The sequence below is a fragment of the Carcharodon carcharias genome, chromosome 33, assembly GCF_017639515.1.
Source record: "Carcharodon carcharias isolate sCarCar2 chromosome 33, sCarCar2.pri, whole genome shotgun sequence".
In the NCBI taxonomy this organism is placed as follows: domain Eukaryota; kingdom Metazoa; phylum Chordata; class Chondrichthyes; order Lamniformes; family Lamnidae; genus Carcharodon; species Carcharodon carcharias.
Window position 1 is genome coordinate 15017198 of NC_054499.1, and position 14737 is coordinate 15031934.

The window sequence follows — 14737 nt, forward strand, 5'->3', positions numbered from 1 at the left end:
TCACAACATACTTGAAACCACTTAGGTTATGTCACAAACATTGTGAAATTGACCTCTGAGATCAGAGAGACTATCTTGAGGGCCTAGTCAGCTATTAATTACGAGATCAGCTGCTCCCCAAGCATTGTTTGATTGATAGCTCAGGCTCTCTGATCTCTGCACGGAAGTGCCAGGGCTTGGCATGGGGGCCTGAGGGGTTGGGTGGAAGGGCAAAGCTTGACATAGAGGGCATGAGGAGCCTGAGGGGGTGGGTAGAAGGCCAGAGCTTGGCATGGGGACATAGGGGGTGGATGGAATGGTAAAGCTTGGCATGGGGGTGGCTGGGAGACACGAGGTGGATTGGATGGGGAGTGTTTGGAGGGTGAAGGATGTCTGAGGGGTGATGGACAGAGGGCGTGTGTGTTTTTCATTCCATTGGGACAAAGTCACACTGCACCAAGGCAGACCTTTTAAACAGCCCACCTCGGCACCCAGCAGCTACGAAAGCATTTCGCTTTTCATGATTATTTTATTTTGCAGGACCGAATATCCCACTTTGGTTTTGCTGTCAGATACAAGAGAGATGGAGATACTGAACTTTCTGAAGACAATTCCAGTCAGGAATCACTGGGTAATTTTTTTTTAATGTTATATTTGACTAATTCACAATTTCTCCAACACAATTGGGACAACTTGAAGATACTATTTTCTTTGACAAATGCTTTCTTTACAAATAGATTCTATTTAAAAATGCACCATTTTGAAGTCAATCGTTGTTACATTAACACAGCATCAGAATGTTATATAAAGCACAGACAAACGCACCTTAGAGCAGGGACACTGGCGCTGAATCTGTCGGTGCCTGGTTTGGGGCACAGTGGTGGCTATGCACCCAGAGCCAGGAAGCCTGAGGCAGGCCTGAAATTGGTCCTCAGGCTTTTTCTGTGTAATCCTGCTGTGATACCAGCACCTGTGGCAACCTCAGCAGCATCATGGCCTCTGGCGTGAAACGTTGTCAGGCTGCCTGACTCATTGGCGGTGGCCTCAGGTGAGGGCCGGGAAGGGAGGAGGGAGGATAGTTGGTAGGGAGGAGGGACGGTGGGGGCGGATGGAAGCGGTAGTGGAAGGTGGTCGGGTAGGGGGGGGTGTTGCAATCGGGTCCGGCAGGAGTGCTGGAGAGCCACAGGACTTTAAGAAGCAGATGGCGAGCTTCATCTTCTTGGTGGCGGGTGTGTGGAGGCCATTCGGCCCATCGAATCCATTTTAGCTCTCTGTGGAGCAATCCATTCAGTCCAATTTCCCCCTGTCTATCCCCGTAATCCTGCAGATTTATTTCTCTGGAGTGACCTTCCGGTTTCCTTTTGAAATCATTCACCGCCTGCCCTCGCCCTCTTCACGCCCAAGTTGACCAGAGCCGCTCAGGCTCCTGCTCTACTGCTCAGGTTACCAGTTTCCAAAGAGGGTCTAAGATGGCCGTTCGGCCCCGCATTTACATATGTAAATAGGTTCAAGGGGGCCGGGCCAGAGACACCTGAGTAATCATCCCATCCAAATTCAGGTCAGATGTATTTCAGGCACCCTTGGGTGTTGGTCCTCGAAATTGGAGCTCATTGCACCCATTTTAGGAATGTAAATCATAGAAGGAAGTCCACTTTCTACCACAGTGCTACTGTAGACTGGTGTTTCCGTTCACTGTCTATGTTTAAAATGCAGGTACAGATAACATTCAGATCAGAATATTTACCCCAAATGTCACTGGCATTTTTATGTTACTGTAAATTACATGTGAAAAATAAGCCCATTTACAGAACACTTGTTGTGGCTGAGTATAAGGGAGACAATGCTCAGCCAGACTCACTTATAAGCAGAATTCATGGGACTACAAGATAGCTACAGATGAGAAAGGCCAGTAAGCCCAGCTTGGTTCATCTGTCTAAGATTTCCCTTGAAGTCCTGCCAGTGCTGAATCCAGTTAGTTCTTAAATTAGTCCAGGGTTTTTACTTCCACTACATACTCCAAAGTCAATTCCATCAGTTGACCTTGGAGAAGTTGCAACTGTTTTTCTTGGAGAATAGAGGATTGCGAGGAGGTTTGATAGAGGTATTCAAAATCATGCGCGTTCTAGACAAAATAGAATAGGGAGAAACCGTCCCCACTGGTGGAAGGATCGGGAATGAGAGGGCACAGATTTAAGCTAAGTGGCAAAACAAGCGGCAGTGACATAAGGAGAAATTTTTTCATGCAGTGATTGATTAGGATTTGAATTGCACTGCCTGAGAGCGTGGTAGAGGCAGGTTCAGTTGAGGCATTCAAGACGGAATTGGATTATTAGAAAATGAAGAACATACAGTGTTACAGGGAGCAGACAGGGCAATGGCACTAGTTGCATGCTCATTCAGAGAGCCAGTGCAGACATGACAGGCTGAATTGCCTCCTTCTGTGCTGTAACAATTCTGTGGTTCTACGATTACTTCCTGTGTGAAGAATTCACACCAGTTTGAACCTGTGTCCCATTGTCCTACTGTGAAAAATCAAATCAGTATTATTCAGGATTTAATCATCACATTTCTTTAACTATCTTATTATGAGATCACCTCTCAGGTGCCTCTTTTCAAGGCTGAATAGCCCAAATCTTTCTGGCCCTTTCCTCGTAACTCTGGCACCTGACACTGGGAACCAACCTCGTCTCTTCTCTGTGCTGGCAGCCAAGGCTTGGATGTCCTCCTGTGTCATGGTGACCAGAAATGGACACAGTGCTCCTATTTCCCAACCACAGCAGCCCTTCCATGAGTGGTTAGCGACATAGGAGTTGAGATCTGCCAGTCGGAAGGCAAACTGATCATGCACACCATTTGAATGTGACTATCTGTTCTATACAGTTGCATGTGCAAAAGTATCAGTGTTGAAATCATTGCATTTGTTTCAGAGATTCCCTGCAATATCAAGGACGCAAAAAGACCTAAGCTCGGGAAGAAAGAGGATATCTGGAATGAGGTAGGTCTCAGTAAAATGTCCAGACCAAGAAGGGCACTAATCTGTGCCAAGTTACTTGATCTAAAGCGAGGCTACTGTCAGAACAGTACAGTTGGACCTTGCCATCCCTGGGCTAGAAAGGGAAGGAAAAAAACAATAATTTTCATTCTTGGTCACACTTCATTGATCCTTGCTGGAAAGTGCACACTTTGAATATGGTTGTGATGCCCCTACTTGGCTGAATACAATTAATTGCATTTATGTATCACCTTTACGTGTTGCTGGAAAAAGACATTTTGTCAAAGTTTTTTGTCTTGCACTCATTGGGACATTCGCAAGAATACCATTGTCAGGGGAAGCAACAACTTTATATTGCATGAGAAGAGAGTGCTGGCAGGTGGGCACTGAATGGTAGAGACGTTGCCATGGAGAATGCACCAGTTAATGGGTGACTGACAGTTAATTGCCAAGCATTGTTTGAAATTTTAAACCAGGTAGCTCGACTCTGATTGGTCAAGGCATTGCCCTGAAGATGAACCAGCGAATGGTTATCACTTATTTTGTTTAGCTGAAACAGACTCAATGTATGTTTCTGTCTGCAAAGTACATGGCCCTGTGTATTAATATATGTAGCTTCCAGTACACACAAATGTGCCGCACTGCGGAGCCCAAATGACAATCTTAAATGTCCGGGTTGGTCTTAAGGCCTCACAGCGCGTGCGCGTTGAATGCGAAAATCAGACAGGTGGTTCAGAATCCTGCAATATGCATACGCAAGATCAGCTGGCACGCTTTCAAAGACTCAGCATCCTCAATGGATGCTGGTTTGTGGTGTGATAGTTGCAAGTAGAGGCGTTCGAACTCAGAAAATACCGCTTCCCGTTTGATTTGGGATGAAGGCGCACCAAAATCGAAACCATGCGCAAGAACAGACTCCTCACTTCCTGAGAGTACACGGTCAGAGAGATTGGTTTGGTGTTTAGTGGCATTGTTAATTGCGTTGCCAAACCGCAAATACTTAAGTGAGTTTATGGTGCGGGCGTGTTTCAAACAGGTACTGTTTATGGTGCAGTCATCTATTGAAGCAATATAACGGCATACACGGATAAGATCCAAAGAAAGTGTCAGTGTGATGCTAGGCCGGACGTCCCAAAGACTGGCGGATCATATCAAGTAGCGTGCCCCTTCTGCTGTTTGTAATGGGCAAGGTTACCCAACCAGCCTGTGTTTGCATAACTCAAAACACAGTCCAACATTAGATGTGATTCTGTGATTGGACAACATTTGCTAAATAATCCTCTGTGTGCTAAAAAAATATGCTGACGATCAATTTAAGTTTGTCAGCTGGGCTCGCAGTGTGGTGCATTTGCGTGTACTGGAAGCTACATTTGTATTAGTACACAGGGCCCTGTCCTTTGCAGACAGAAAGAAAATGTATATACATTGTGCCTGTTTCAGCTAAACAATTTTTAAAAATTCATTCATGGGATGTGGCTGGGCCAGCGTTTACTGCCCATCCTTAGTTGCCCTTGAGAAGGTGGTGGTGAGCTGCCTTCTTGAACCGCTGCAGTCCATGTGGTGTAGGTACATCCACAGTGCTGTTAGGAAGGGAGCTCCAGAATTTTGACCCCAGCGACAGTGAAGGAATGACGATATACTTCCAAGTCAGGATGGTGAGGGGAACTTCCAGGCATTCCCATCTATCTGCTGCCCTTGTCCTTCTAGATGGTAGTGGTTGTGGGTTTGGAAGGTTCCGTCGAAGGAGCCTTGGTGAATTCTTGCAGTGCATCTTGTAGATGGTACACACACTGCTGCTACTGTGTGTCGGTGATGGAGGGAGTGAATGTTTGTGGATGTGGTGCCAATCAAGCAGGCTGCTTTGTCCTGGATGGTGTCGAGCTTCCTGAGTGTTGTGGGAGCTGCACTCATCCAGGCAAGTGGGGAGTGTTCCATCACACTCCTTACTTGTGCCTTGTAGATGGTGGACAGGCTTCGGGGAGTCAGGAGGTGAGTTACTTGCCACAGTATTCCTAGCCTCTAACCTGCTCTTGTACCCACAGTATTTATATGGCTAGTCCAGGTCATTTTCTAGTCAATGGTAACTCCCAGGATGTTGATAGCGGGGGATTCAGTGATGGTAATGCCATTGAACATCAACGATGGTTAGATTCTCTCTTGTTGGAGATGGTCATTGCCTGACACTTGTGTGGCGCGAATGTTACTTGCCACTTGTCAGCCTAAGCCTGGATATTTTCTAGATCATGCTGCATTTGGACATGGACAGCTTCAGAATCTGAGGAGTCGCAAATGGTGCTGAACATTGTGCAATCATCAGCGAACATCCCCACTTCTGTCCTTATGATGGAAGGAAAGTCATTGGTGAAGCAGCTGAAGATGGTTGGCCCGAGGACACGACCCTGAGGAACTCCTACGGTGATGTCCTGGAGCTAAGATGACTGACCTCCAACAACCACAACCATCTTCCTTTGTGCTAGGTATGAATCCTACCAGCGGAGTTTTCCCCCTGATCCCCATTGACTCCAGTTTTGCTAGGGCTCCTTGATGCCACACTCGGTCAAATGCTGCCTTGATGTCAAAGACCGTCACTCTCCCCTCACCTCAAGAGTTCAGCTCTTTTGTCCATGTTTGAACCAAGCCTGTAATGAGGTCAGGAGCTGAGTGGCCCTGGCGGAACCCAAACTGGGCATCAGTGAGCAGGTTATTGCTAAGCAAGTGCTACTTAAAAGTATTGTTGATGACCCCTTCGATTACTACATTGATGATTGAGAGTAAATTGATGGGGTGATATTAACCGGGTTGGATTTGACCTGCTTTTTGTGTACAGGACAAACCTGGGCAATTTTCCACATAGCCGGATAGATGCCAGTGTTGTAGCTGTACTGGAACAGCTTGGCTAGGGGCGCGGCAAGTTCTGGAGCACAAGTCTTCAGTACTATTGCCGGAATGTTGTCAGGGCCCGTAGCCTTTGCAGTATCCAGTGTCTTCAACCGTTTCTTGATATCACGTGGAGTGAATCGAATTGGCTGAAGACTGGCACCTGTGATGCTGGGGACCTCCAGAGGAGGCTGAGATGGATCACCCACTTGATGGCCAATCACTGGTTCATTCCTCAGGGCAATGCCTTGACTAATCAGAGTCAAGCTGCCTGGTTTAAATTTTCAAACAGTGTTTGGCAATTAACTGTCAGTCACCATTAACTGGTGCATTCTCCATGGCAATGCCTCTACCAATCAGTGTCCACTTGCCAACCAATCAGCACTCTTCTCTCATAAAATATAAAGTTGTTGCTTCCCCTGACATTGGTATTCTTGTGATTGTCCTGATGAGTGCAAGATGAAAAGCTTCGACAAAATGTCTTTTTTCAGCAGTACTCAAGTTCTGTACTACCAAGCAACTGTTTATCTCCTCTAACATTGTAAAATGTCCCCTAGCGCTCCGCAAGAGCTTTATCAGTTAAACCTTGACACCAAACCACATAAAGAGATATTAGGATAAGTGACCTATAGCTTGAAGGAGTGTCTTAAAGGAGGAGAGAGAGAGGCAGAGAGGTTTAGGGAGGGAATTCCAGAACTTAGGACCTAGACAGCCAATGGTGGAGTGAAGGAAACAGGGGATGCCAAGAGGGTAGAAATGGAAGATCTGCGGAAAGCTTGGAGCTCGACGGGGCTGGAGAAGACTACGGAGATAGAGAGGGAGGCGAGACCATGCCGGGGGGGGGGTGGATTTGAACTGACAGATGAGAATTTTAAAAACCGAGGCATTTCCAGACCGAGGATCAATGCAAGTGAGCAAGCGCGGGCATGACAAGTGAACGGGACGCGGTGCGAGATAAGTTGCGGGGCAGCTTCATGTTTATGGAGGGTGGTAGGTGGGAAGCAAGCCAGGACAGCAATTGATTAGTTTAGCGTAGGGCTAACAACAGCAGCAACAGTTACTGCCTAAGCTTGAAAATGAATGAAAAGCTATTTTGATGGAGCACTGATGGGCTAGTGGCATTTGTTAAGCTGTACCGTAACAAGAGTCAGCACCTCAGGACACAGGGGGAAGGGCATTAGGTTTTATAAGATTTTGGCAAGTATGCGTTCATGCATGAACATGTATAGCCAAACATGAAGCTGTTTCCAGGCATAAGGGCCAGCGAAATGGAGGCAGTGTGGGAGGTAGCGAACACAAGGACTTGCTTTGATGGGGCTTCAGGAGCGGGAAACTGATGACTGGGGAGTGACTGGCGGTAAAGTTTCATTTAACGCAGAGTTCAAATGGATTGTATATTGAATAATATTGGATACCTGGAAATGAGCAGCGTACTGTAATTTAATCACAGAATTAGGATAGATTACATACAAAATAGTTGGACACCTGGTGGGATTCAGATGGCTTATATGCAAAGTAATTAATACCCAGAAATCAGTTACAGATCGCAATCTAATCAAGGGTTTAAGCTTGTGTAATCCATAAACAGTTCTTGTAATAAATCCCTAGTATTTTACTTTTCATGTACTTTTTAGGCAGAGGTCCTGTCTTTTGTACTGAAAGGGGGGATGGATTTTAGCTCCCTCTGACTGCGTAGGTGGAAGGGGAGTTAAGATCGCTCACTTTCTGCCCCGTTGCTATTTTTCGCATTGTGGCTTTCCGGGCAGTTCAGGACTCATGTGGAAGCCGCATGAATATCATGCAAATCAGGGATCACAGACAGGGTTCCAGTGTAATTTTAACAGCCTGCCTCTCCAGGCCGTCACAAAGGACGTTTGGGCCCTGGGTGCTCGTCCCTTCCCAACCCACAAAACCCTCCCCAAGCTTCTCGCGCTCTCTCAAGACTCATCTGACAGGGGATTTCCAGGCCTGCCTCTGGAAGCCTGTTTCAAGTAAACAGGAGGACCTTGCTGCGGCCCTTGCATTAATGGGCAGCCCACATGTCCTGTCGCCATCCCATCTGGGAGGTATAATCTGCCCTTCAGTTGTCAGCATGGACACGGATTGCAAGGTTAGTGCACATAGCTGAAATGTGACGATGCACGTTGATACCTCAAGTTTATTAAAAAATTCTTCATATTTATACACACTCCCACATTGTTGAAGTGTCTCAAAGGCTTTCAGACAGTGAAGTACTTTTGGAGCGCAGTGACTGTTCTTCTATCCCCTTCAGTGACCTAATGGATCTGGTGCAGTCCTGAGCTGTTCACACTTCTTTAAAGTCCCATGTTTAATCCTTGGTCTTGGCTGAGCTAAGTGGTCTCAGCCAGGGCAGTTACATCAGTGGCTCTGGCTGGGAGTGTAGGAGTAAAATTGGGTCGAGTTCCCACTCCCGATGGCTAGGCAGCAACCTCTGCTGCAAGCAGGGTGAAGACAGGATTAGGCTCGATCTGCAGTGTGCTCACACAGGCTGTTTTAGTTTACACACAGAGGTTGTGCATTTGGGCGAGGTATTGGAGGGTGCCTGTGGAACTGCGTTCCAGCATAAGTCAGCACTTTTACAACAAGGTGACATAAAACTAGACAGGGAGAAAAACATAAGTATTACGCAAAATAAAAATCTGTCACCAGCATCAAATTTTGCATTCGCATGTGAAAATTAATTTCTGCTCCTTCCTTAATTCTCTGCCCAAAGGCAGATCCTTCTTGATTATTCAACAAGCCACAGCAAAGTGCCATGATATTTTTTACAATGGGCAGGGCAAGGAGGCAGGCCCTGAGTCTACCTACCTCAGCCGGAAGGGGGAATTGAATGCCATCCTGTTGGCTTTAATCTGATTCACATTTATCCATCCAGCCAACAAAGCTAACTGACTTCCAGTTTCTGATCGTTCTTTCAAAAAGTGTTCCTTTAATATTTAGTTGGCTAGAATAATGTGCGCCTCCTCCCTCAGCTATATGCACGCTGTTTCACCTGGAATGTGATCAGAAATAGGGAATCCTGATTGATATTCCCCATCTATATTTGCTCCCTCTCTCACTGCCAACTAACTCAATACGGAACTCAGATTGACCCTGGGATATTGCTGTTCTGAATAGCTTAGCTACCCAAGGGATAAGCCAGTAAGTAACTTATCCAGAGTAGCATGTGGGGATTCTTAATTATGGGAACCTGTGGGAATTCATCTGATGATTCCCAGTTGGGCCTAACACTGCTGTACTCTCTCCTTGAGATATAATTAAGGCCAGCTATAACAAGGAACGTCACACATTAATGCTTAACAAATGCATGCCATTTCATGCTTGGTCATTTCAACTCCTGTTTATTTACAAAACACAATGTACTTTTGCTTCCAGGACTGTGCAGAGAAGGAGCCTACTGTGGCCGAAACCCATCAGCTGACAGCCAGAAAGGAAAAAGGGAAGTGCGGTTTTTTTTTAATAAATGTTTATGGTATGTTGAGAAACCTAGGTGAAGGGCCAATATCGTTGGTGGGGGACACAACCGGGGTCGAAGAGAGTAGAAGACAAGATAAATCGGGAAGTCCTGATTCAGGGGAAGTCAAGAGAGTTGTTGAATCATCCTTGCACAGATGACTCTTAGAGTTTTGATTATAAGAGACTGTCATCCATAAGGGAGCTTCCTCCGCCATCCCATCCAGCCGCACCATTTACCCTCCTAAATACAGCTACCTTAATGTGGCCAGAAACGATGACTGATTTAGCAGCATAAACAAAAGGCATTGCTGGTGTATGGGTGCTGGGCTTATATGACCCCGATTTATCCAGTGTAGAAGAGCCTTATAATAATGAGACAGTGGGTGAGGCTGGCGGCGGGGAGGTGAGGTCGTCAACAGCTCCAAAAACAGCCTGGGAACCCAGAATAATCCTGTTGCACTTAGCAGTGCCTATTATCCCTATCCACTTGAGCACAAAACCTAGGCTGATACTCCTGTGCAATTCTGAGGGGGACACTGCATTTTTGGAGGTCTTTCTGATGAGACATTAAGCCAAGACCCTGTCTGCGCTTTCAGGTAGATGTAAACCCGAGACCCTATGTGCTCTCTCAGGTGAATGTAAACCCGAGACCCTGTCTGCGCTCTCAGGTGGATGTAAACCCGAGACCCTGTCTGCTCTCTCAGGTGGATGTAAACCCGAGACCCTGTCTGCGCTCTCAGGTGGATGTAAACCCGAGACCCTGTCTGCTCTCTCAGGTGGATGTAAACAGGAGACCCTGTGTGCTCTCTCAGGTGGATGTAAACCCGAGACCCTGTCTGCTCTCTCAGATGGATGTAAACCCCAGACCCTATGTGCTCTCTCAGGTGGATGTAAGCCCGAGACCCTGTCTGCTCTCTCAGGTGGATGTAAACCCGAGACCCTGTCTGCTCTCTCAGGTGGATGTAAACCCGAGACCCTGTGTGCTCTCTCAGGTGGATGTAAACCCGAGACCCTGTCTGCTCTCTCAGATGGATGTAAACCCGAGACCCTGTCTGCTCTCTCAGGTGGATGTAAACCCGAGACCCTGTCTGCTCTCTCAGGTAGACATCCACAGTAGAATTCAGACAGCAAAGGGTTCCTCCCCAGTATCCTGGCCAATGTTTCGCTCTTAACCAATATCACGTTACTGTTTGTGGGAGTTTGCTGTGTGCCAATTGGCTGCTGCGTTTTCTACATTACAATGGTGACCAGACTTCAAAAATGTTTATTTATCTGTAAAGCACTTTGGGATGGCCGTGAAAGGCCCTGTAATTTCTTCCCCTCTTTCTGTCCTTTTTGCTTTTCTGCTGATGATCCTGCCCCAGGTGACACAAGACTATGGTTGCCATCGCAGCAACTACGTATGGAGTGGTGACAGAGTAGGTTAGGAGCAGCTCCATTCATTTGCACAGTAATTGTGCGGAGGCTTCAGTCTGAACTAGCAATGTTTGAGCCAAGAATAAATATTAGTTTTCCTGACGCAGATACCTGCAGGCCTGACTCAAGTGAGAATTGTGCAAATGAATTAAACCCCTGAAGGCCTCACGGGAATTAATCACGTTGGGACAACTTTGGATAAAGGTGGAGAGCTGAAACAACAGGGCGTGGGAGTGCTCCCCAGGCGATCACTGAAAAGTAAAACTCCTTTGCCCGTAACTCTCTAGGCTCAGCCGTGAAGAAAGGTCGCTGAGGTGGGTTACCAGAAGGCTGGACATCCTTGTGGAGCCAAACCCCAGAAGGACACATTGGGGTGAAATCCAGCTTGGGCGAGCTGCAAAGCACATCCGCCACCAGTTAAACATCCCACTTGATTTCCAGTCCCAATGAAGCACTGAATACCAGCCGTTCCAAAAGCCTCAATCACTGCCCATTTTGTATCTCGCCTAACTTCACCCCACTATCTTTAGGGTGGGGTGGGGTGGGGGGTGGCGGGGGCAGTGGGGGGTGGGGGAGGTGGTGTTGGGAAATCCTCATAATTACCCGTTATTGCAACTGCAAGTGCGCTGACTAACAACCTATAATTTTACAACATAGGCGGCCATGGCATCAGCGCTGGCCCAAAGAGACAGAGGAAACAGGAATCTCCACTACAGCTCGTGAGGAAGGCATTTCCGAATCAGCCCAAGCGGTTTAGAGATCCCACGGTGAAAAGGGACAGCGCTGGGGACAGTCGGAAAGGTCAGCCGAATAGAAGTTATCCGTCACTGGGCTGCGGCTTAGGCGCAACACTGACTGGGATGTAATAACGCAAAGAAGGCGAATATAAACGTGCTGAATACTTTTGGCAAATTTGCAGAGGCTCTTCCGGAGACATCCCTGTGCCCCCCATTAAAATAGGCCCAACCCTTAAAAATAATCCGCGAGCGTAAAATAATACTACCATTTGGCCTTGTTCTGTAATCATCAAGCTCTTTAGGCAGGTATCACTGGCCTCCCCTGTAATTGGCCCAAGCTGCGTTAAGGTATGAGTTTCAACCTTTGCAGCATCTTGATGGACAGGTGGGTCAAAATAATGGGACAGCGTGTGCAAAAAAAAAAATACAATGCTGATCAGGGGATGTAAGGGGAGTGTGACTGAAGGATGTTGTTCGTAAGAAGAAACAAAACGTTGCAGTCAAAAACTATGCAAATAGAGAATTTGAGCTCACAGATGGGTCTTAGGGCGATGACAACCTGCCCACTGTATCTTGCTCCCTCCCGAAACTTAACTCCCCAAGCGAGATCAAATGGTCAGTGTCACAATCACACAGTGTGCATGTTGATAGAATCCCTTTTCCTTGCAGCGAGGTGACCTTACTCCCCATGGCTCCTGTTGTGAAGGAGCCTCAGTTCCTCTCCTCCTGGGAAGAGGCTGTTGCACTCTCCCAGCCTCACGGTGGGAGGCGGTGAGCATCCCTGCTGCCTGCGTTAATCCCCCCCACCTTGAGGTCATCCACCCATTGCCTGGGGCAGAATTTTACGGCAGCGGGATTTTAAGTTCCCGCATGAAGTCAGTGGTGAAACAGGGCTGTAAAATTCTGCCCCTGGTCTGGGCCAGTCCCTCCTGCTGTGAGCTGACCCGCTGCTTGTGGCCTCCTGAAGTCCTCCTTCTCCTCCTCACTTCTCCACTTATTGCTGTGTGGGCAGGAAGAGACAGCGTGCGCATCTGAGAATGTTCTAGAACTGGTTCAGCGGTTCCCTTTACAACAACAGTAGGCGAACATTATAAGTAATTTCCTGTTATAAATTAGGAGAATCTAATGTAAATGGTTTGAATTGTCATGAACCCCCAGTGCAGTCAGTAAATTAAGAAGCAACCATTTTAATTCCCTGTGCCAGCCTGGCATCTACAGCACAGCTCTTTCATTTATTTACCTTTAAGGTCTACCCCTGTTACTGGTTTCATGTCCATGACAAATCAGTTTCCATACTGCATTCCGTTCTCCAAAAGAAAAGGACGTGCAGACAGCGACACAATTTTTTTTATATCAGTAATTCGGTTACCATTGACCAGAAGCTGAACTGGACCAGCCATATAAATATCTGCAGAATTACCTGGAAAAACTCAGCAGGTCTGGCAGCATCGGCGCAGAAGAAAAGAGTTGACGTCACGGGTCATGAGGACTCAAAACGTCAACTCTTTTCTTCTGCGCCGATGCTGCCAGACCTGCTGAATTTTTCCAGGTAATTCTGTTTTTGTTTTGGATTTCCAGCATCCGCAGTTTTTTTGTTTTTATATAAATATCTGTGGCTACAAGAGCAGGTCAGAGGCTAGGGATCCTGCGTTGAGTAACTCACCTCGAGACTCCCCAAAGCCTGCCCAGCATCTACAGGACACAAGTCAGGAGTGTGATGCAATGCTCTCCACTTGCCTGGATGAGTGCAGCCTGCACAACACTCAAAAAGCTTGACACTGTCCAGGACAAAGCAGCCTGCTTGATTGGCACCACACCCACAAACATTTGTTCCCTCTACCACCAATGTGCAGTGGCAGCAGTGTGTGTACCATCTACAAGATGCACTGCAGGAATTCACCAAGGCTTCTTTGACAGCACCTTCCGAACCCAAGACCACACTATCTAGAAGGACAAGGGCTGTAGATAGAAGGGAACACCACCACCTGGGGGTTCCCCTCCAAGCCACTCACCATCCTGACTTGGAAATATATCGGCCGTTCCTTCACTGTCGCTGGGTCAAAATCCTGGTACTCCCTCCCTAACAGCACTGTGGGTGTACCTACACCACATGGACTGCAGCGGTTCAAGAAGGTGGCTCACCACCACCTTCTCAAGGGGCAACTAGGGATGGGCAATAAACGCTGGTCCAGCCAGTGAAGCCCACATCCCGTGAATGAATTTTAAAAAAATTGTTGACAGGCCGAGCTGTCATTTTGAAAGAGGCAGCGCCCATTTTAGTGTCGAGCATTGATGTAGGTGAAGTTGTTTTCAGCGTGACATAATGGTGTATTGTGGTCTGGGCAGTAATCTGGTGGAGTAGATCGCCCACTTATTGTAGAATCCATCCGATTTTCAAATTCCGTGAGCTTGCTGAAATGAAAACTTCCGTACGGGTTTCTGTAATGATGTGAAATCCACTTTGCTTCACCTGGTCTGCATCAGAAATAGATATAATGGGTTGGTAAGTGTGACTTGAGAATCCTAGAATCACCCTTTTTATTAGCACCTTGTGGCAACGGCTGTGTTTAGCGGTGGTCGTGCTTATTGAGGCTGAATTCTGTTTTTGTGACCAGTTTTTTAATTGACGAGAAAGGTAACTTGGTACGGGTGAGATGGACACAGAATGGGAGGGGACGCATGCGGAGCATAAACATTGGCGTAACAGTGGGGCTTGGCCTGTTTCTGTGCTGGACATTCTATTTCTATTGCAGTTTCTCTTATAAGGATCTGCTTCTCTCTCTCTCTCTCTCTCTCTTCAAGGCTCGATTTTTTTCAAAACCAGAAGATTCACCCTTAAATAAAACACGTTTATTTCTTTTCCTTTTTAATTTTCCCTTTTTCCCCACCACTCCTTCAAAAGAGTACGACTTAACAGATACGGCTATAGCCCTCCAGCACACCACCCAAGCAGCCATTCTTGCCACGTGCGCCTAGCTTTTTTTAAATATTGTTATTTGTTCATGGGCCGTGGACATCGCTGGCTAGGCCAGCATTTATTGCCCATCCCTCACTGCCCTTGTTCAGAGGGCATTTAAGAGTCAGCCACATTATTATGGATCTGGAGCCACATCTAAGCCAGACCAGGTAAGGATGGCAGATTTCCTTCCCTAAAGGACATTAGTGAACCAGATAGGTTTTTACGACAATCGTTTCATGGTCATCATTAGACTTTTAATTCCATATTTTTATTGGATTCAAATACCACCATCTGCCATGG

At 46.9% G+C, this 14737-nt stretch overlaps 1 protein-coding gene across 1 annotated transcript in view; it reads left to right on the plus strand.

Annotated features, from left to right (window-relative positions):
• The window catches only part of LOC121272256 (zinc finger CW-type PWWP domain protein 1-like), a 50843-nt gene that overhangs the window by 19938 nt on the left and 16168 nt on the right, over window positions 1-14737 (plus strand). Inside the window, exons 7-10 of the mRNA XM_041178785.1 lie at window positions 520-610; window positions 2907-2974; window positions 9245-9308; window positions 11399-11542. Of these exons, the coding sequence (XP_041034719.1) occupies window positions 520-610; window positions 2907-2974; window positions 9245-9308; window positions 11399-11542 (367 nt within the window). The remainder of the gene's footprint in view (window positions 1-519; window positions 611-2906; window positions 2975-9244; window positions 9309-11398; window positions 11543-14737) is intronic.